Source organism: Protopterus annectens, chromosome 3.part0 (assembly GCF_019279795.1).
Source record: "Protopterus annectens isolate FY-2018-M chromosome 3.part0, PAN1.0, whole genome shotgun sequence".
NCBI classification, from domain to species: Eukaryota; Metazoa; Chordata; order Ceratodontiformes; family Protopteridae; genus Protopterus; species Protopterus annectens.
Window position 1 is genome coordinate 1,917,515,164 of NC_056731.1, and position 21,276 is coordinate 1,917,536,439.

General features: G+C 38.8%; 1 protein-coding gene across 1 annotated transcript in view; it reads right to left on the reverse strand.

Moving 5' to 3' along the window:
- Positions 1-21,276, reverse strand: part of NBEAL2 (neurobeachin like 2) — a 3,059,867-nt gene that overhangs the window by 398,828 nt on the left and 2,639,763 nt on the right. Inside the window, exons 42-43 of the mRNA XM_044066003.1 lie at positions 14,896-15,026; positions 14,385-14,494 (exon numbers count right to left, since the gene is read on the reverse strand). Coding sequence (XP_043921938.1) covers positions 14,385-14,494; positions 14,896-15,026 — 241 coding nt within the window. The remainder of the gene's footprint in view (positions 1-14,384; positions 14,495-14,895; positions 15,027-21,276) is intronic.

Here is a 21,276-nt window from a genome sequence, read left to right on the forward strand (position 1 = left end):
AGAGTGCTGAGGATAGAGTATTGTTGTTTTGGTTATTGTTAATACAGTCAGAAAAGGATAGGAGGGCTGTGGTGGTACTATGGTGAGGCCTAAAGCCGTGCTGGCAGTTAGCTAGTAAGTTATTTTTCAGTAGGTGGTCTAGTAGTTGGCAGTGGATACATTTTTCCATAATTTTAGATAAAAGGGAGAGTAAAGCTATTGGACGGTAGTTTGAGAGTTCAGTTGAGTTGCCTCCTTTGTGGAGTGGGATAATATGGGAGACTTTCCAGATAGATGGTATTGTTCCTTCAGTGATGGTTCTATTTATAAGGATGGAAATAGGCAAGGATATTGCTGTTGCAGCTATATGTAGATATTCTACTGGTAGATGGTCAGCTGAGGGGGTGCAAGGTTTTAGTTTATGAAGAACAGTGCAGATGAGGGATGTTGGGACTGGTTGTAAATTAAATGATGGGGTTAAAGTCGACAAGTAGGATGATAGATATATGCTAACAGGAGGTAGTGAGTTGGTGAGAGTTTGAACTGCTTCAGTAAAGAAGGTATTGAAGGCATTAGCAATATGCTTTGGACTTTCACAGTTGAATCCTGTTGGGGTGGGAATTTTGGACTGTCCTGATGATTCAATATATTCATATTGACATTTTAACTAGATTGCTTTATTTATTTTATCAAGGAAAAAATTCTTCACCTCAAAAAAATGGAAACACATTTAAGCAATATAGACTTACTACAAACCACGGAAAGAAAACAGCCACTACTCAATACCTGCAGCACTAGGTCAAGTTAGGAGCACTACTGAAATACCGCTATTAAAGAAATGTTAAAGAACCAGCTGTAACTGAGCTGAGATATAGAGCTGTAGGGAAAGAAGATGGAGGGCCCTCCCTTTTCCAAAACCCACTTTATCACCTCTATCACCTCATTACTAAATAACAAAGTCAATTACTCAGTTTCCTTACCACCTCCACCACCTGACCCCAATACTCCTCCGCTCTCTCTTAAACCAGTCTCAACAATTTATATACAAAACCTCCTAACCAAAATAAAATGATGTACTCCTGCTATAGATCAGTTACCTGGAGAATTCCTTAACCTTGCTGCTCAATCTATCACCTATCCTATATCTATTCTTATTAACCGCTCTATCTCTGAACAGTATGTCCCCCTGCTTTGGAAATTATCTCATGTCATACTTCTTCACAAAGGAGGCTCCTCTATCAACTTTTCTAACTATAGGCCCATTCTCTCCACTCTCCAACATCTTAGAAAAATGCCTACATAAACAGACTCTAGACCACCTTCTAGCACATAACCTTCTATCTTCTACTCAGCATGGCTTCTGTCCCAAACATAGTACTAACACTGGCCTATTACATTTCACCAATACTGTAAACCACATTGTCTCTGCCACCTTCCTCGATATGTCAAATGCCTTTGACACTGTATCCCATCAAATATTCCTAAACAAACTTGCCTCTCTCAACTTCAACTCCAATACACTCCAATGGTTCCACAGCTATCTCTCCAGCCGTAAACAAGCCACCTTATAGGAACCCCTTTTTCACTGTCGGCATCCCACAAGGCTCTATCTTAGGGCCACTTCTGTTTATTATCTTTACCAATGATCTCTATACTGCAGCATCACCTGCCTCTATCATACAACATGCTGATGATGCTTCCCTTATTTGTTCTACCCCCTCCATAAATGAACTCCAAGTAAAGTCTCAGACAGCTCTTAATATTATTGAAAAATACCTCTCACACCACCAACTGATTCTAAATGCAAATAAGACCAAACTTATGATATTTTCCAATCCCTCCAATAAAAAGTAACACAAGTATCTCTCTATCTTTGCCTCTAATGGTACAAAGATTGAACCTGTTGAATATACTAAACTCCTCGGTGTTACCCTAGACTGTAACCTAAAATTTGACAGACATATTGCTTTAACAATCATAAAAGTTAACACAAAATTAGGTGCTCTCTACATGGGGTAACCCATATCTGTCTAACCATGCTAGAATTGCTACTGCCAGAACTCACCTACTTTCCACCCTTCTCTATTGTTCACAAATCTTCTCATACCTTTGTAAATATGATCTGAATAACCCAGAAGCTTGCTATAATAAAAATCGCCAAATTTGCCATAAACTTTCCTCATAGAACACACCATTGTATAGCCCTCCAAAAACTAAACTGGATTGAACGCCCAAACATACTAGCCCTAAACCAACTAACAGTAGCTCACTCCATTATTCATAATCCCAACTACTGCCTAGCCTTATCTAACCTCATACAATCCTATTCCAACCTTACCTCTATCAGGTCTGCTGATAAAAACTTACTCAAAGTCATCATATCCCACAATACTCATGGTGACTCTGTACAGTTACCCCACAGCCAAAACTTGGAATTCCTTTCCCCAGCATTGACTATCTATACCAAATACCCATAGCTTTAAACAGCAACATACAACTTATTTCTCCAATCACTGGCTATGCTCCTGTACTACCCCTGGCTAAGCAACCACACTTTCCCACCTAGTGTGTTTTTTTCTATTTATGTAACTAAATATTGTTTTATTTCTATTGTTATTGCTGATATCATAACTGACTTTTTCTGTTTTGATGTGCGACTTTTCATCTTGTATAAATTTGTTTTTATACTGTACTTTATCATTATGTAAACTGTCATAGTTATCTTTTTGATATGTAACTAGCATATCATAATATAAATACTGTGCACTTATTTATTTGGGAGCTTTTCTCCCCTGGGTCTCCCCTGAAAATGAGCTTGTTTATAGCCTAGACAGACATTACCTGGTTACCAAATGTAAATAAATACATTAAAAAAACTTTAATAAATACACTGTTTACCAGCACTGCAGTCGGCACAGGTTTACAACTAATAAACTTTCATTAAATATACTGCCGAAGAAATCTTCTTCTCCAGTCAGTTTGTTACTGATCCTTCTAGGCACCCTTGAATGCTGGACATTACAGAATGTTTTTAGTCTAATTATACACTTATCAGAGAGGTCTTATGTACATAGAGCAGAAATGCTACTGCAGTAATTTGTTACAACTAAATTCTACCCAACTAGTTGGTGCCCAACTGAGTTTGTCAAAACACTGATAAAGTGCTACTGTCAGGCTTATTACAAAGCTATAAAGCAAACCAATCACTAACCATTGCAGAATGGCACCCAAGTGGTACATAAGTAAAATTACATTTGGTGCACATCTATTTAAATAGGTACAAAGAGCACAAATGCAGCACTGATGTATGCCTTTCTATTAGGGTTCCAGGGCAGCTATTGAAAAGAAAGCCAATAGTAGACATTTGCATATAATTTTAAACAATATAGACACATTTTTCTGCTTATGATGAATCACTAGCACATCAAAGACACACGTTGCAACAGTCTAAGTAGCAATTCAAGGATGCCAGATGAAACCGTAAAACAAGGCAATCTAGCTTACTCTCACAAATCATTTGTCAGTTGTCCACCAAAGTATACAATAGCTTTCAAAAGAAGTGAATAAGCACTTGTTTTCAGTTTCTCAATGTACAGTTAGAAGTGATCAATACAGTTTGATAAGTCAAAATCAGTGAAATAGTTCAAGCACAGTAATAACGGCAATGGATGGCTAAGAGATATTTGACACATGCTATAAATTAATGTCTTCTAACCATTTTTTCCGCACCCATTTAATACAAATTAACCTGAAAACTTGTATCTGCTTTTGCAATCTGCTGATGACTGATCATAGTCTGGCAGTCTACCTCAGATCACAGGGTCATAAATCAGTGGGGCAGGCCCATATGAACTTAGTAGTCATTATTTACTTGAATAACCTATTTATAACAATTTCTCATGCTTCTGCACATTTATAATCAGTTCTATTCCACAAAAATATCAGTGGTAAAACACAAAATGAATACATTTTTGTATTACTTCTGAATGTTTGAAACAAATCAAATAAAGTTATAAGACAGATAACAACATTTACTGTATACTAATTAATGAATAATGCATTGTGTTTTAATTGGATCTTAACAAACCCTTGTTTATATAATATTGTATCATGCCTCGTTTTGCTGTTTGTCTGAAGAAGGCAAGCGCTTTCATCTGGATTTATTAAACCTCATGGATTTATTAAACCTCATTTTTATTTTAAAGTTGTCCCTCATCGTGTTCCAGTTCGCCTTTTATTTGTTTATTCAGTTGTGTTTTTTCGGTCTGCTTGAAACAATCATCATTGTCATTTGCCTTACTTCTAGCAGTAGACCAGGACCAGTTTTCAATTTAAACCCATTATGTGAAATGGTGTTCAATGTCATTGCTGCCAGACTCACTTTAAATGCATTAGATGTGCTTAACAATTGTACAAACACTAGTTGTGTGGAAGGCTGACCAGGTGTGAAGGGCACAGCGATCTATATACACAGTCAGTTACACATGAAGGGAGAGAGCTGAAACCAGGTCTGCCACTTGAGCAAATACGCCATAAATTCCTTACTTAATGTTATCTTGAGAATATTCCACCCCTGATACATGGACAATAACAGTCTCTGTGCGATCTTCCAATGAGAGTTTCTGCAATGAGCAGTTCATATGCCCCACTTGCAAAATGTTAACTTCAGTGCTACAGTACTGCAGTTATCTTCTAGACTAGACAGACTAGATTTGAGTTTATTAAACTATTTTCAAAAGTATTTAATGCATTCTTTAGTTATTTACTTGAAAATCATAAAAATTATATTGTTATGCACAAGGGAGCCATTCCACTGCAGACCCAAACCTACTAAATAGCTCATTAGCAGCTATATGCAATTCTTTATTCACATGTTCATAGGTGTTTACTAGGCCAATGACCACAAGGGCCTTTTTAAGCCTAGCCTTGCATCTCAAATCACTGACAAGTTCTGATACCCTTGATAAGTGCAAGCAGGGGTTTGGGAGATGAACCATTTACAGGTTACCTGTGTCCATTAGAGAGACAGGTGCCAAACCAGGGATGAATTTCCGGTTTCCCATCCAATTGTCCAAGTTGCACTTGAATTGGGTTAGGGAAGAACTCTGCTTCACATGGATGGGGAGCCTGTTCCATAGACACGTTAGTCTCTGGGATACATACCTATCTCTCCAGCACGACCTATTTACATCTCAGACAAGGTTTAAGTCTTTAGAATGGGTAATTCTGGTGCTGCTTGTTGTGTGGATATGCAGGAGGTCTATCAGAGTGGGGTCTGGCAATGCCCTGTATGCCAGGCATAGAATACAGGGAAAGGGCCTTGAGGCATTCTGCACAGGACATTTTACTTATACCCTGTATTCTTTTAGTGAGCAGCCTCTGTGGATGTTCCAATTGTTGGACATGCTGCAGCCTCTGTGGATGTTCCAATTGTTGGACATGCCTGGTTAGGTATATACCAAAGGAGTCACTGTACTCAACAATAGGTCTGATGAATACCGAATACATTGGAACAATAACTTCTTTGGACTTAGATGCCATACATTTGTTTAAAAGTTGTGCAATATAGAATGATTTCCTTACCACTGTAGACACATGACGGTCAAAGGCTAGATTACTATCTATGTGTGTTCCTAAGTTTCTGACTACTGGGTCATCTCTGAGAGGTATGTTGTCATTATGATAGTTACCAGGGATGGATGACTTCCCAAAGGATACTGTTATGCATTTCTTGGCATTTAGTTTTATTCCATGGCTCTGACACCAGTTGTTTGTCTGTGTCAGCCCCTCCTGGAGAACATTTGTGTCAGTGTGAGATTCAATGACAGCTCCTAATTTGCAATCATCTGCATTTTTAGTCAGCCAGAGACCACTTGACATTGGCCTTGACTTCTGAGAAGTAAATGCCAAAAAGGGCCAGTGCAAGGACTGAACCCTGAGGGACTCCACTTGTGACTGGCCTCTTTGTAGAGGTGGACTCCCCAATTCTAACTTTCTGGGTCCTGTCTGCGAGACAGTTGGCTATCTACCGGGTGACATATGGTTTGTACCTAACCTCCTGAGTTTGTCAACAATGCCCGAGTGGGGTACTGTGTCAAATGCCTTGGCCAAGTCAAGGTAGGCAATGTGAACAATTTTTCCCTCATCCATTGCATTGGTGACCTTCTCAAAGAAGTCCACCAGGTTGAGTAGGCATTATCTGCCCTTGATGAAACCAAACTGGGTTGGGACCAGTGTCTTGAGGTTTACTATATCTCTATTGATCGTCTCCATAATTCCTTCCATGGCTTTGCATACAAGACTTACGGGTCTGTAGTTTCCAGGGTCTGTAGATAGCCCATCTTTGTACAGAGGGATGACTGTTGCCTTTCTCCATTCATGAGGCATGAAACCTGTTTGGAGGCTAAGTTAAATAGTGATTCCACAGGCCCTGATAAGTCTTGTTTCATGCTATTTAGAAGGCATCCTGGGATATTGTCTGGGCCCACTGATGCCATGTTCTTGGTCTTGGAGAGAAAATTAAGGACCTGTTCCCTTGTGATAGTAGGGGGAGTTATATTTGATAATATTTCCTGAGGGAAGGTTGAGGGTGAGAGAATGGTAAAGTTGGAGCTGAATGTATTAGCCAGGAGGTTTGCTGTGTCTTCTGGCTCAGTATAGGTGGCTCCATTTACAATTAGCTTTGCACACAACTGTGTATTGCCTTTGAGGTTGTGGTCATAGCTAAAGAATGCTTTGTGGTTGTCCTTGACATGGGAGGCCAAACTTACCTCAAAGTTGGCTTTGGTAAACTTTATTGAGATAGAAGCATCAGGTGTTCTGAAATAAAATCTTCTGAAACTTTCTTCATTGCAAATTAAATTATCTCCTTCCATGTGAACATTAATAAGGCATGCTTTCGGAGAGTGTTCAGAACCAATTTCTTTTTTAACAGACTTCTCACTGATGAATACATAAATTACCTCAGTGGATTACTGTTAGCAAAAAAAGGCAATATCCAAATGAGTCTTCATTACTACATTTTGATTACTATTGATACATACTGAAATTCATGCTCCTACAGAATGTGGTTACTTTGCTTACAATTACTTAAAAGGTTAAAGAGGCCAACAGAATGTTAACTTCACTAGGAATAAGAATCTGTGTAATGGTTCACTAAAACAAAATGTCTTGTAAGATGTGACATAGGCTCACATGGATATGAAAGGAAACAACTTTACAAAAGATCAAAAAGCCAAATATTAGTGTATGCATATTTATTTAATTTATTTAACATTGTTTACAGGGAAAGTCCGACTGGGACAGAGTCCCATTTCAGCAAAGGCCCGGGGAGAAACACTCCAGACGCATGTCTTTAGAATTTGGTAGGAAACCGGAGCACCCAGAGGAACCGACACAAACAAAGGATGGACATGCAAACTCCGCAGAGAAGGTACCCCAGCCAAGAATCAAACTGGAGAACCTCTTGCTGTGAGGTGGCAATGGTAACTGCTGCACCACTGTGCTCCCACAAAAGCTAATACTAGACACTTTAAAAAATAAAAAGCTGTAATACATATCAGGTGGGAATAACTTATCATAATGACAACACTTTCCATATTATCTTTAAATGTGAATGGCCTTATATATATATATATATATATATATATATATATATATATATATATATATATATATACACATACACAAAGAAAGAGTAGTGAACTATATATGTTTGGAAAGAATTGAGAATGTGAATTTGATAAAGAAAGGATTTCATGATGGTTATTGATCAGAATATGTGGGACAAAGAAAAATGGGGGTAGTTATATTAATTGTGAGAGGAGCTCCAATAGTGATAGAAGAGAAAAATAAAATAATAATGGTAGATATGCAGTACTAAGGGGTTACTGGCATTACTACTGTTATTTATTTATTTATTTTTATTGTCAGACATTCTGGCAATAAAATAAATAAATAGTAAAATAAATACATTCTTTGAATGAAAATAAGGAATGTGTAATACATCTAGCGAGGCTGTCTCTGTTAGAATACAGCCGGGCAGCTGTCTTTAGGGATCGCCATGATTTGAAACATGTCTTTTCATAATGTACAGCTGCAAAGACTGTGCTTTTCAGCCGTACCGCTCTAAGGCAAAGTGCTGCTGCCTTTTGGTTTTGGTGATGTAGCTCGCAGGGAAAATGTCTCACGAGCTACACTCCGGAACCCAGCTGAGAAACATGGAACTCAAGAAAAAGTACAAATGGAAATGTTTATAGAAAAATTAAATAAGCCAAGGTTAGAGGTAGATGAGGCTGAATTACTAACAGGATAGGAGGAGATGAGATAAAAATAGTGATGTATACTTAATCTACAGGAAAGTCCGCAGGAACAGATGGTATTTCTGTGGAAGTTTGGAAGCTATCAGGGAAAAAAGTGATGAAGATCTGGAATGCTTTTTTTAACAATAATTTAAAAGAAGGAAAAGCACTGACAATCTGAAATAAAGTGATGGTAGCTCTAATACCTAAAGTTGGTCCAGCTTCATATAAGCCCATTTTGATTCAAAACTATGATTATAAAGTGTTTATGTCTATAAAGGCTAAACAAATGGCAAAGGTGATGCCAATATTGAAAGATATGGATCAATGTGGTTTTGTGGAGGAGAGGCAAACATTTGATATTAATAAAACTACAGTGAGAAAGGGAAGCAGAATGCAAGAAAATACCACTGTTGCTGGTGAGTCTTGATGCAGAAAAAGTATTTGATAGAGTAAGCTGGGATTTTATAAGTAAGACAATGGAAGCATTTACATTCCCTGACAAAATAATAAGGTTGAATAGGAGGATATATGAGGGATCTGAGGTGAAAATTAAAGTTGGGGGGGGGGGTTCTGTTTGAGCAGAGGCATCAGGCAGGCGTGTCCTATTTCCCCTTTGTTATTTGCCTTATATTTAAAACCACTGGCAAAGAAAGTAAGGGACTCAGAAATTCAAGGATATAATTAGTATGGCAGTCAACAAAGTTGGCTTTATTTGCAGATGATACTATTTTATACCTGATAAAACCAGAAAAGGACATTTCAGTGTTGTGGAACATTCTGAGACGGTTTCAAGTCTTTTGAAAATACAAAACTAATAAAGATAAAACAAAGGGCGTAGCTGTAAACAATGTACCAACACACACATGTTGATTCATCAATACCCAAATTTATGACAAAATTAAGTACTTCGAAGCATGGATTAAAAAGGAGTCTGTTATGACAGCTAAGGATATGTGGTAAGAGAATAAATAAAAGTTAATACAAAAAAGAGAAACTGGGAGTTATGTTTTGTGGATACGGATAGCAAGACAGAAGCAGTGAAAATGCTTTTAGTTTTATACACAGGTAAGGCAAATTTTTATCAACCAGAGGATAAGTTGTGGATAGCAATTAAAGAGCTGAATGATTTTATCTGGAAGGGGAACAGGGCAAGAGTCAAGTGGAATAGGATAAGCTGATTCTTCCAACAGAACAAGGTGGTTTGGGATTACCTGATTTGAAGGGGCATTTCAGAGATACACAGTTAGGGCTTCTATACATAGTGCAAGCAGAAAGCTATAATTCAAAGTGGAAAGGGATGATGATGAAATGGGGAGAAGCTCAAGAAACAAGGACAAGCTAGGATTTTGGATGAAGATCCTTAAGGAGAATAAGAATAACCATACAGAATATTATATTCATAAAGTAGAATAAAGTGGCAAGAGGGGGCTGGAATTTATTAAGAGAAACTAGTAAAGGAACCAAGTTATTGAGAACCAATATTTACACACTGGTAAATGTAATAGAATGGGAAGAAGCCAACAAATCATTTGGATTGCAGGCTGGAGATCAGCCTCTCTATAAAGGATTGACATCAGAGTAAAGGCAAAGAGAAAAAAATAGGTGGAGCCTTGGTAGAGTTTTTAGTAGAATCTAGAACAGAAACTGCCTTTAAAAAAGAAATAATTCATGCAGCATACAAAATATCATATGATTACTATAGGAATCAATCAGAGGAAGTTAGAAAGGATTGGGAAGAGAGATTAGATAAGCAATTCACAAAGCAATAATGGGTGATATATGTATGGCTCCCAAACATGCAACAAAGTCTAGAAAATTTAGGATCTTTGCTTGGAAATGTTTATATAGGTATGTTTGTACCCCAAGTAGACTCCAAACAATTTTTCCTCAGGTAAAGGGCAAATGTTGGGAGTGTGATGGGGAAGAAAGGGGTAATTGGGAACATATTTTTGGGAGTGTAATGATTTGGCAAACTTTAAAAATTCCCTTCAGACTTCTCCATCAGAAATACTGAGTGAGAAAATTGATGTAACTAAGGAAATTATTTTTTGAGGTGTGATACAGAGTCATGATTGCCTAAACATAGTAAGGCCTTGCTGAGTTTAATTCTGGTAGCTGTCAAAAAAGCAATTACTAGAAAATGCTAATCAAAGTCTAAACCAACTTTACTAGAAGAAGTGAATATAGTAACAGAAATAAAACAACTGGAAGTGGAATCTTTAGAAAAATGTAGGAGCAAAGTATATAGAAAAAATGGGAATTGTGGGAAGAATACACGCAGAATAATGTTTTAGAGAAGGAATGGGGTTTAAGGGAGGGCAGGAACTGAATGAGCTATGTAATGTTTGACTGACAATGAATGGAGAGATTAAAAGTGATGAACAAATGTTTGCAACTGAAAATATGTCAGTATGGTTTGTTTTCATTTACATAAATGCATGCTTACCTATGTCATACTTGATAACTTACTAAACATGTTTTTTGTTTATAAAAAAAAAACAAATCAGTGTAATGGTGATGCCCCATCAGCCATTCACAGGAGACACAGTGCCTGCTATGTACACAGGGTAACCATGCATGCCACAATTTTTGCTCATGAGCTCCCTGCAGGCTGACAGCTCAAATAAATGGGGGGCTCTGGTCTTAGCACCATTTTATGAGCATTTAGAGTAAGGAGACATTTTCAAAAGATTAAGCTGTTATATGTGCAGGCCACTTCACCGTGGTGGTTTCACCTCCTTAATCCACTGGCAAGCAGAGGAAAGCTCCTCGCCATGTTAGTAAAGTATCCATCATAAGAAATTATTCACTGCACTAAAACCAGACAAGAGTCTGGCACTACAGGAAGAGCCAATGGTGACTGATGACTGTGCAACACCTTTCACCTCATCATGTACTGCAACAGCAGCACTTTCAGCTACATAAACAGAACTGTAAAGATTGTGTCAGCTGTCAAGCCCAGAAGCAGCAGGAAGTTCTGAGTAAGGACACTCTTCTGTGTCTTCACTCAGGAAGTCAGTCAGAGATATGAACTTCAGGTTCACTGTAGGCAAAAATGACCAACAGTATAGTGTGTCCAACTCGGCACTGACAAAGGCAATTGTCTGAGAGAGATTCAGAAAGGGCTTCTCTCAGTTGATGGAGACCTCTTCAGAACCTGCAATCACAAAACTGTCTAGGACAATGGCACTATTGTGGAGTACCAAGAGGGAGTCAAAAGCAGCCAGTCATCTAAGTAAGGGAAAATAATACAGTCCTACTCCTGTAAGGCCTCTCCTATCACGGCTAACATACTGTTAAATGCACTGGGTGTACAAGAAAGTTCAATGAGCTACACGTTCATACTGTAAGTGACAACTGTCCAAGAACTCCTGAGGGAATCACTTGCTTGTTCACAGACTCTAAGCTGCCAGCAGGCATTCATAAAGTCCAATGACACCATCCAGGTACCCTGATTTGTGAAGCTCCACCATCTGGAACTTGATGTGTTTGCTGAAATGACAGAGGCCCAAAATGAGATGGAAGTCTCTGATCCTCTCTGGCTGTAAGGAGAAATGGAGATAAAACCACTAGCATTCTTCCAAAAAAAAGGAGAACTTCTACTCTCTCTTTCAAGAGAAGAGTCTGTCAAAACCCAAATGCTCCACAGACTCATTTGTCCTTTGTCAGAGGTCTTTCTGGGGGTAGACCTAAGACTCTCACATATGACCACCTGTGAACAACTCACCAATCCTAAATGATGACAATCCAAGCCAGTCAAATTTGGAGAATTGCCTTCTCCTGGATGGATAGAAGTCAGAATACCACTGGGCAATTTGTTTGGTAAAGTAAGGTGATGTAAGATTGCCTCATGAATGGGAGTCCATCTTTGGTGTATTAAGGAATGACTTCTTCCTAGAGAACTGAGATCGCCTAAACTTGCGGATCCGAGCTCATGATGTAGTAGCCACATGGAAACTTAAAACAACTTTAGCTTTCTAGGCAACAGACATACAAGCATTTCCAAGGTAAATACAAGGATCATGGCCCAGACTAGGACTGTTATAAAAGAACAGAGTAGCACAGGGGCCAAGTACTTTCTTCTAGCCGAATGCATGTCGCCACAAGGTATTCTAGCAGGAGATACGCACTCTAAGTATGGGGGTGGCAGAGAGAGGAAAAGTAGCCAAGCTGAGGACATCAAAATAGCAAATTTTCACAGTTATGCAATGATGAAGGTGCCCAAAAGTTCAAGTTTGCTTTCTGGTTTACACAATTCATCTTTATGAAACAGATGTTTTCCAGATTCATGAAAGGTGACAAATACCATACTCCCATATTAAAAAAAAAAAAAAAAAACAGGTTACAGATCAAATTGAGTTACTAGTTTATTTCATTGTAACCCATCTGATCAAGAACTTTACATTTTGTAAGGTTTACATGGATTATGTAAAGAACAATACAAGTTTAATGATAGGAATGAACTGCTGATGTCAGCTAACTCATCCTGAGGGGAGTAAGGTGGTCCAATATACTGCAGTGCTGGCACCTGTACAAAAAAAAAAAAAAAAAAACAGAAGTATGATACTCACCACATGGGCAGGGGACATCCAAACTGCTTAAGCAGCAGTCTTCTATGAAGACATGGCCTTAGTAAGTGCAGAAGTGTGCATGTTCTCTTGAAAGAATGTCATTGTAGGCCCTTGCACTTGTTGAAGCCCATGTCACCTGCCAGAAAGCAGGGAGGTAGGCCATCATCAGAAACAACTCATGTTGTTTTGGTTGATGTTCTTCTGCAATCAACTCTTGCCCCATAGACTGAGAATGGTTGGGCTTAAATTGTCAAGAGAGGCCTGACAGTACTCAGGCAATGGGGAATAAAGAAAAGAAAGGAGTACACAACTGGAAGGGAAGTAGTTGCAAAAAAGGAGAAAAAGGCTATACTGTAATGATATAAAATAACCACTACGACTGGAAGTTAAACAAACCATTTAAGAGAGCAGCAAGGACAGTGATCTGAATAAAGAGATGCAGAGAAAGAGGTAACCCCATCAGAAAACAAGCAGTTAATGTTGACACAGTTGATAAAGACTCTGACCATATGGTACTGTCTTCATCCTTCTATGCACTTACAAAAACAGAAATCATTCAGCTAAAAGCAACAGAATGGTATGTATTATACAGAATGCCAGTTCAGACAAGGGTAACAAAAAATGCAGTCTTTAATCCAAGTCTTGAAGAACACTTTAAAGAGAGAAGTTGGATGGATCAGCGAGACATGATGAACTATTATTTTACAGTTATGAATGGCTGAAAAAGCATACATAAATTAGAGTTATAGTCAAAAGAATAAAATAATTCAAGGCACAGAACAAATCCATCCATCCTCAACCCCTTTTTCCCATTTTGCACATGCGGTTGGGGTGTCACTTCAACAGTGACAATCATCTCAAGCCAAGCACAGAACAAATGTAAACCAATTTTTATAGAGGGACAGATCTCTGTGGCATGGTGGGTTAATGCAGTGGGCTGTAGGTGAGAGGGGCCTGGGTTCGAAACGTGGTTTGAAATTTGATGGAAAAACAACTGCATTTTTTTTTTATTTAATACCTTTGTTAACAGGATAAGCCCACTGCACATAACTGTCGCTTTTCAGATGAACCCAAGAACACCACCTGGTTAAATGACTTGCTAGTGGAAAGCCTCAAATCATGTATCGTGGACTCAGGAAGCAGCTCATTAGCAGCACAAAGCATTACTACTGCCAGACAAGGTAAGATCTCAGCTTATTTAATTGGTAAGGGGGAAAAAGCCAAACAAAGGGGGCCAATGGGTGCTTATTTGCCATCAAAATCATGTTAGCTTATCCAACAGGTAAGGAAAAAGGCAGACAAAGTGGACTAATAGGTCACTACTTGCCAGCAAAATCAATAGCGTCCATAATAGAACATGCAGTAGCAAAAAAAAAAAAAAAAAAAAAAAAAATCTGCACTATATTAATAAACACATACAGTAAATAAAATAAAGACTGAAACTTAATGTTTCTCTTTTTTTTTTTTTTTTTTGAGAAGGTCAATGTGATCATGCACTTATTATAGAAATAAATAAAATGATGATCCATACCAGTGCTTTTCTGTGGTTGCTAATGAAATCTACAGACCCCTCTGCCCACCTGGGGAAGAAAACATCATTTACTTTGTCCCGTGACATCTGCAAGCTTCCAAGGTCAAACCCTGTCAAAACAAGGTAACAGAGTGAGGAGGCATATTAGGTTTTATTTTAAACAGGCATCCAAATACAGAGAGAGAGAGAAAATACAATTAAAATGTCTGTTTCTTGCAACATGCATGGAAACTAATACCTGAAAATACTCCAAGGTCATACAAGGGGGCGTGTAGATTTGTCATATATATAAACAAATTATATACAAAAATGCTTTACAAACTTCAGCAACACAAGCACCACATACAACAAAAACATATGACAAAAGACGACAGTCTTGAAAGTATCCTGATGTGATCAAATAAGTAAAGGAAGGCATAAAATGCAGGATACTGAAAATACTTAGCACAGCACATGCAGTCCTACAAATGAAAGGCAGGTTATGCTTGAAGGTTACATTAAACTTTTTTACCATTCTGGTTTTCCAGGAATTCTGGGAAGTAGTAAAATTCTGGGATTAGCTCCTTTACATCTACAGGGTTCTCCATACGTGCCTGCCATGCAGCTGGCACCGAATGAAACTGGCGATCAGCACAATCAAATCTTAAAAATAAATAAATACAAGGAACAGTCATTAATTTTAAACATACAAAACAAAAGTAAGAATAGTTTTAAGAGATTATTTAACAGCCATTAAAGAGGCAGTCTATGATTCTTATATTGACCATATGTACATTCCACACCTTTTAGGAATTAAGCTGATCAAATAATATCAGTTCCTTTTTTCACTCAGAGCAAAAACACATTAAAGGGCACTCCCCTGATTGCTTCTTTCTCTTTCCACTACCATTGTTTTATTACCAACCTTGCTGCCATTAATAATAGAAATGCTGGTATGATACAGCAAGATATAAGTACCAATGTAGCCTGGAAGCACCGGAGAGATGGAGTTATATTTTTTGACCTGACTCTGGCATTTGTACTGTATACAATATGTCCAAGAAGACTACTACACATATATGCTCTTATAGGTGCCAGCATAAAATACAGCTAGTCCACATACATGGGTGTGCAGAGTACAATGACACAACTCTGTTGGCCTCCACTTGGGGCAGTACCATTTTGGGTAATCCTTTAGTCTCCTCTATGATGACAGTTGACCATCACCAGCCACATTCAGAGGCCCAGCTGGCCCACCGATGCAGGAGGTATTAATCGAACCCTGACTGTTAGCAGTGCAGTTGGGAACACAGAAACAAAACTACTACACATGTGGGCTGTAAAGTCTCCAGAAATGTTAATGCACCTATAGGTCAGGAATCCACAAAGCACATCAGACAATGTTATTACCTGAAATAAAGTGAAACAGACAATAGGATTATCTGTCAACACCAACACTACACTTCAGTGTTAATTACAGTTGTGCAAGAGCTTATCATACCAGTAGATGTCCTTTTGATCACTGTTGCAGTATTGCAAACAGATTTATTTCCCACTCACAGCTTGCTGGGGTACAAAAGCCTTAGCCTTCTTGTAGCCATATGTCTGACATACGACCTCAGCCCGGGAGTATAGGGGTATATAAGCGGACATATGAGCATTGATCCTCAAGACCATCTCCAAGCCAGCAGCCTGTAGACACGAGAAGAGAATAATCTGCTTGGATAGGAAGAGTAGGAGAACATAGGGGCCCCCCCACAGCCCTCAGTGATGCTAGACTGGGCAGCAGAAAAGGGACAGGTAAGGAGAAAAGAAAAAGAGGAGGACAGGTAGGTGGGAAGGAATACTGCAACAGTGATAAGAAGGATATCTACTTTTATGGTAAGTTCTTATACAACTGTATTGTGCCCGATTGAAATCACAATTGCAGTATTCCAAACAGATAGGTGATTCACAAAGCAGTGGATAGCTGGGAGCTGGGAGAGCCAAGAGGCAAGAAAGGGCTGATCTGGCAAAGGTGGCCCTAGACTTGGTAAAGGCATCTACTCTGTAGTAATTAGAGAAGGTGTGCACAGAAGATGATGTAACAGCTTCCAGGATCATTCTGGACTCTCCAACTTTGTAGAAGGTTCCAGAAGAGGCCTCTGATCTGCTACAGTGAGCCCTAGAGAAACAGGCAATGATTTGCCATGGTAGGTGTAGCAAAAAGAAATGAACCAAGCAATAGTTTGCTTGGATACTGGCTTTCTCAGCTTAGAGTCCAGGAAAAAAAAACAGTTGATTTGATTTATGAACAGACTCAGTCTTGTCTAGGAAGAATCTTAGCTGCCTGTGGACATCCAAAAGAAAGTAGGCAGACTGAATGCCTAGTTGATGGATATTTTGTTTACCACTTTGGGCAAGAAAGAAGGGTTGACCCTTGAGGCACTGTGCCCTTGTGGCAAATTAAAAAAGGGGGAACAGCCATGAACACCTAGAGTTCTGAAACCCTCTTAGCAGACATGAAGGTCACTTACAAAATCATTTTCATGTGCAGATTTTGAGAGAGGAGGAAACAGCTGACAAAAAGGGAAGCAGGATGAGTTTCTCCAGCACATAGTTGAGATCCCAAAGGGGAATAACTGGTTTTCTGGATGGGTTTAGGTGCGGAACTCTTTTTAAGAACTGTCTGACCTCAAGCCATGGCACAGCAGGAGGATTAAGGTGGAGGCAAGCTGAGATGACTGAAAGGTGGGCTTTAACAGAAGAGTATACCAAGCTGCCTTTTGTGAGTTCACACAAATAAGACAATACAAGAAAATTCTCAGACTTTAATGGGTCCAGATTGTTAGATGACACCATACAGAAAATCTCTTCCATTTGGTTATGTAGGATTTTTGGATAGTGAGTCTCCTTGCGTCCTACAGATCCACAGCATGTTCTCAGAAAATTGATGTCTGGAAGGAATTAGAATCTTATCATCCATATGGTCAGGTTGAGGGATGACAGGTTGGGGTAGAGCAATAATCCCTTCTGTTGTGTGATCAGGTCCACTTTGTGAGGTAGTTTCTGGTGACTGCCCCTGCCTAAGAGATAGAGAAGGGGAGCCAGTGCTGCCTTGGCTAAAAGGGAGTCACCGGTAGAATTCTTGTTTTTTTCTTTCTGAATTTTTATTATAACTTTTTAAATAAAGAAACCTCCCTGACTATTGGAAGGACAAGGCACCCATCCTCCTAGCCTGAGGACAAGGACTCCTTGTGCAAAAAGAGAGGGCTGTTTGATACTCTCTGAGGGAAACATATCTATTTGTGGTGTACCCCACTGTGGACTATATCTAGGAATATCTGTCAAGCATCCATTTGTGAGGATCTTCAATGGATCTGCTGAGTGAATCAGCTAGAAAGTTGTCCTGAGAGAGGATGCTTACTACCTGGAGGGATATTTGTATGCTTGATGGTTAGGTTCCAAAACTAATACTCCTTATAAAATTTAAAGTAGCCCCAACATTTCTCACTTTCCTAATTACTTTACGTCTCAATCTTAAATGTAGAGATAGATCAATAGTTGTTCCACTACTAACATATCATACTATATTTCATCAACCACCTTCTCTCTTTCTAATATTTCCATAGTCTAGATGCCTCTTATTTTCATTATTTCAAACTGATAGAAATTGCGGGTAATATTACAGTATCTTTTCCAGTTACAGATCTCTTTGCTATATACAAGCCTGTGTCTATTTCTTAAGAATGTTTAACACTGTATATACCTATGCAAGCTATCTGCATGCTCTGTTTCTAATTGCTCATGTAAGTAATTGTAAGGTTTTTTTCTCTAATGTATGTACACTTATCAATATTTTGAATTCCTTGATACCATGTAAACTGTATTCTATTGTGTATGTATGTATATATATATATATATATATATATATATATATATATATATACACACACACATATATATATATATATATATATATCAAAACTGTTGATAAATGTTTATTTACTTATTTTTATTTTATTTTACATTTGTTTACCAAGGAGGCCCAACTAGACACAGCTGTCTGTTTTCAGCGGAGGCCTGGGGAGAAAAGCTCCAGAACAGTTGTTAAAATACCTTACATAAGACATTTACATGAACACTGTGGTTTAGACATGGAATTATGAAATACACCAGGTATTAACATATGACTGTATGATCATATATAAGATATTTACATTAGCATAGTGGTTTAGACATACAATTAAAAGTATCACAGTAACATATGATTGTTCACAAAGAATGTTTAGTAGGAATAATCTTGAAGACGTAGTGAAGATGAAAGGAGAAACTAAAAATACTAACCAGTTTGTCAAATGAGGCGATATAGACCAGTTCGCATTGGTACTTGTGCACATCCACCAGGTGCTAGACAGTTGCATGCCCAATAGTTGTTTAGGTGGGAAGTAAGCTGTTTTTTTGAAGATGGTTTTGTTAAGTTGTATACTGACTTGTAGTGGTAGGGAGTTCCAAGTCTTGGCAATGTTACTAGAATACAGGGAGTCACCAGAGCTGTAATGGCTTTTGGAGACTGCAATTAGTGCCTTATTGGTGGATCTTAGTTCTCGGTTATTGGAGTAGAGGATGATCAGGTCTTGTAAGGCTGAAGTTTTGTCAGGTTGGTACAGTATTTGGTGAGCTAGAGTAAGCTGGTTTAGGGCTAGGGCTAAGGGCTTTAGGGCTAAGGTATTTAGGAGTTCCAGCCACGAAAGTTGTTTTAGGGCTTGACAGTGGTGGGTGCGGTAGGAGGAGTTTGTGGCGAATTTTGCTAATTTGTTGTAGCTTACTGTTAGCTTGTTTAAATAGCTCTTGTTTAGATTAATTAGGACAGGAGAAGCATTTTACTGCTGTTGGTTAGGAAGTTTTTACATCAGTAAAGAGTGCCTAGTTTTTTGCAGACTTTGCTTATTGTTTGAGCTTTACGTTTGCCAAATTTCATACTATTGTTAATAAAATCTCCAAGTAACTTGGTTTGTGTGACAGGGGAGATGTGAAGGTTTTCTCCCTCAGCCTCCACTGAAACACGGTTTTATCCCCGACAGACTTAAAACAAAGACAAATAGTGCAACTGTTTTAGAGCCCACTCACCTGCCCAGCTGTTGTTTTTGCCTTAAAGCTTGGTGGCTTTGAGATGCCCTCCTCTAGTATATAGTTGATACCGGACACTCCCCCCCCACATCACATTACATCAGCTCATTCTCTCTGTTTACAGTGAGAACTTTGTAAAGGCCCACTCCTTTAGCTTCTCATCCTTGAATTATCTTATCTTCTGTCTCCTCACTTTCTACTTAAAAAAACAAAAAAAAAACTGTGCCTCTTCCTACTTCATTTTGCTGCTTGTGCTTAGGAGTTAACTGCATTCAATTTGCCATATTTACTACTGCTTTTTGGTAGCCTCGTTAAATTGATGGCAATATTCTAATGAATTGGTGCTTTATTCGTACTGTTACTATTGTGACTGTGAGCTACTGTTTTAAAGCAATCTACTGATTAACTATATTTCATTGCTATCTACTGCAATTCATTACTGTTTAATTGCATTTTACTGCACTTCATTGCTATTTAACTGTATTTCTTCATACTCAAGTTCTGCTGTTTTGACAATAAGTGATTAATCTGTGCTTCATTGTGAGTTTTTTTTACTGTGTTTTTAATCTTAAAAATTGAGTAGCATAGTCTAGATACAGATCTGCTGCATAGTTTTTAACCCTTTTTGAGGTATTTCAGCTAGAAATTTTCCCTTAGTAGCACTTGTGTTATCATCTAGTAGTACTACTCTTAAACATTCCTCCCTTTACCCTCTTAGCTCTTTCAGTTTCTGACAAATATGGATGGACAATTTCCTACATTCTCTCCTGCCAGTCTGGTTGACATGGGCATCCTGAGACAGTGTAGCAACTGCCTCTTGTACACAGACACCCCTCTACTACTACCACCTAGGAACACAATTTGCGAGAGATACAATTACATCAAGCACCTAGTGTCACTGCTCTCTCCCCCACAAATCAGTATATCTGGCACTGAGAAGGTTGGCAACAAAAACACCACAACTCAACCACCACCCACAACACACTCCCACATATGCAGAGGTCCTCAACAAAAGCATACCCAAACAAAAGAGACCTCCTAGGCATAAACGCAAGCGAACTCCACTGCCCACCACACCACACCACACATACTCCACTCTCACCTGTGTCTCACAGCCACTAAGGCCTAAACATAAACCCAGCATATTAGTCAAAGGAGACTCCACTGTGAGACACAAAGATGTGCCCCTCACCAGGCTGGATAAGGAGAAAGTCACGGTTACTTGTTTATTGGGTGCTAGAATCTGCCATATCACCAGTGCACTCAAGTCTCTCAACAGGTACTTTTATGACTCTGCCATAGTCTATGTTGGACTGAATGACTTGAGACGTATCTCCCTGCATTATATAAAGAGAGAAATGATCGAGCTCGCTGTGTGTCCCAGGCAGGTATGTTCCAAGCCTTAAGCAGCATTCTACCGTCACCCAGAATGATGCCTAAATACAAACAGAAAATGACTGACTAATAATTGGCTTAGTTTCTGGTGTCGTTCCAAGCATATGCAGTACCTGACAGCCAGGGATGACATGATAACAAACCACGATGCTTTGCCAGAGATGGCCTGCATCTGTCTCCCTTGGGCTTCAGGCTCCTATCAAAAGCTCTTGCCTCCCCCATAGTGCCTTCTTCAGCCAATGCCATGAGGTCAAAACTACCAACATGAAAATGTCATCAAAACGTAAATTAAAGGTCATGCTGCTAAAAGCTAGGAGTTTAAACATGAAACTGCACTCATTGCAAGCATTCTTAACCCTGGAAGAAGCTAACATTTGTGTAGTCACAGAAACCTGGTTAAAAGCTGTGG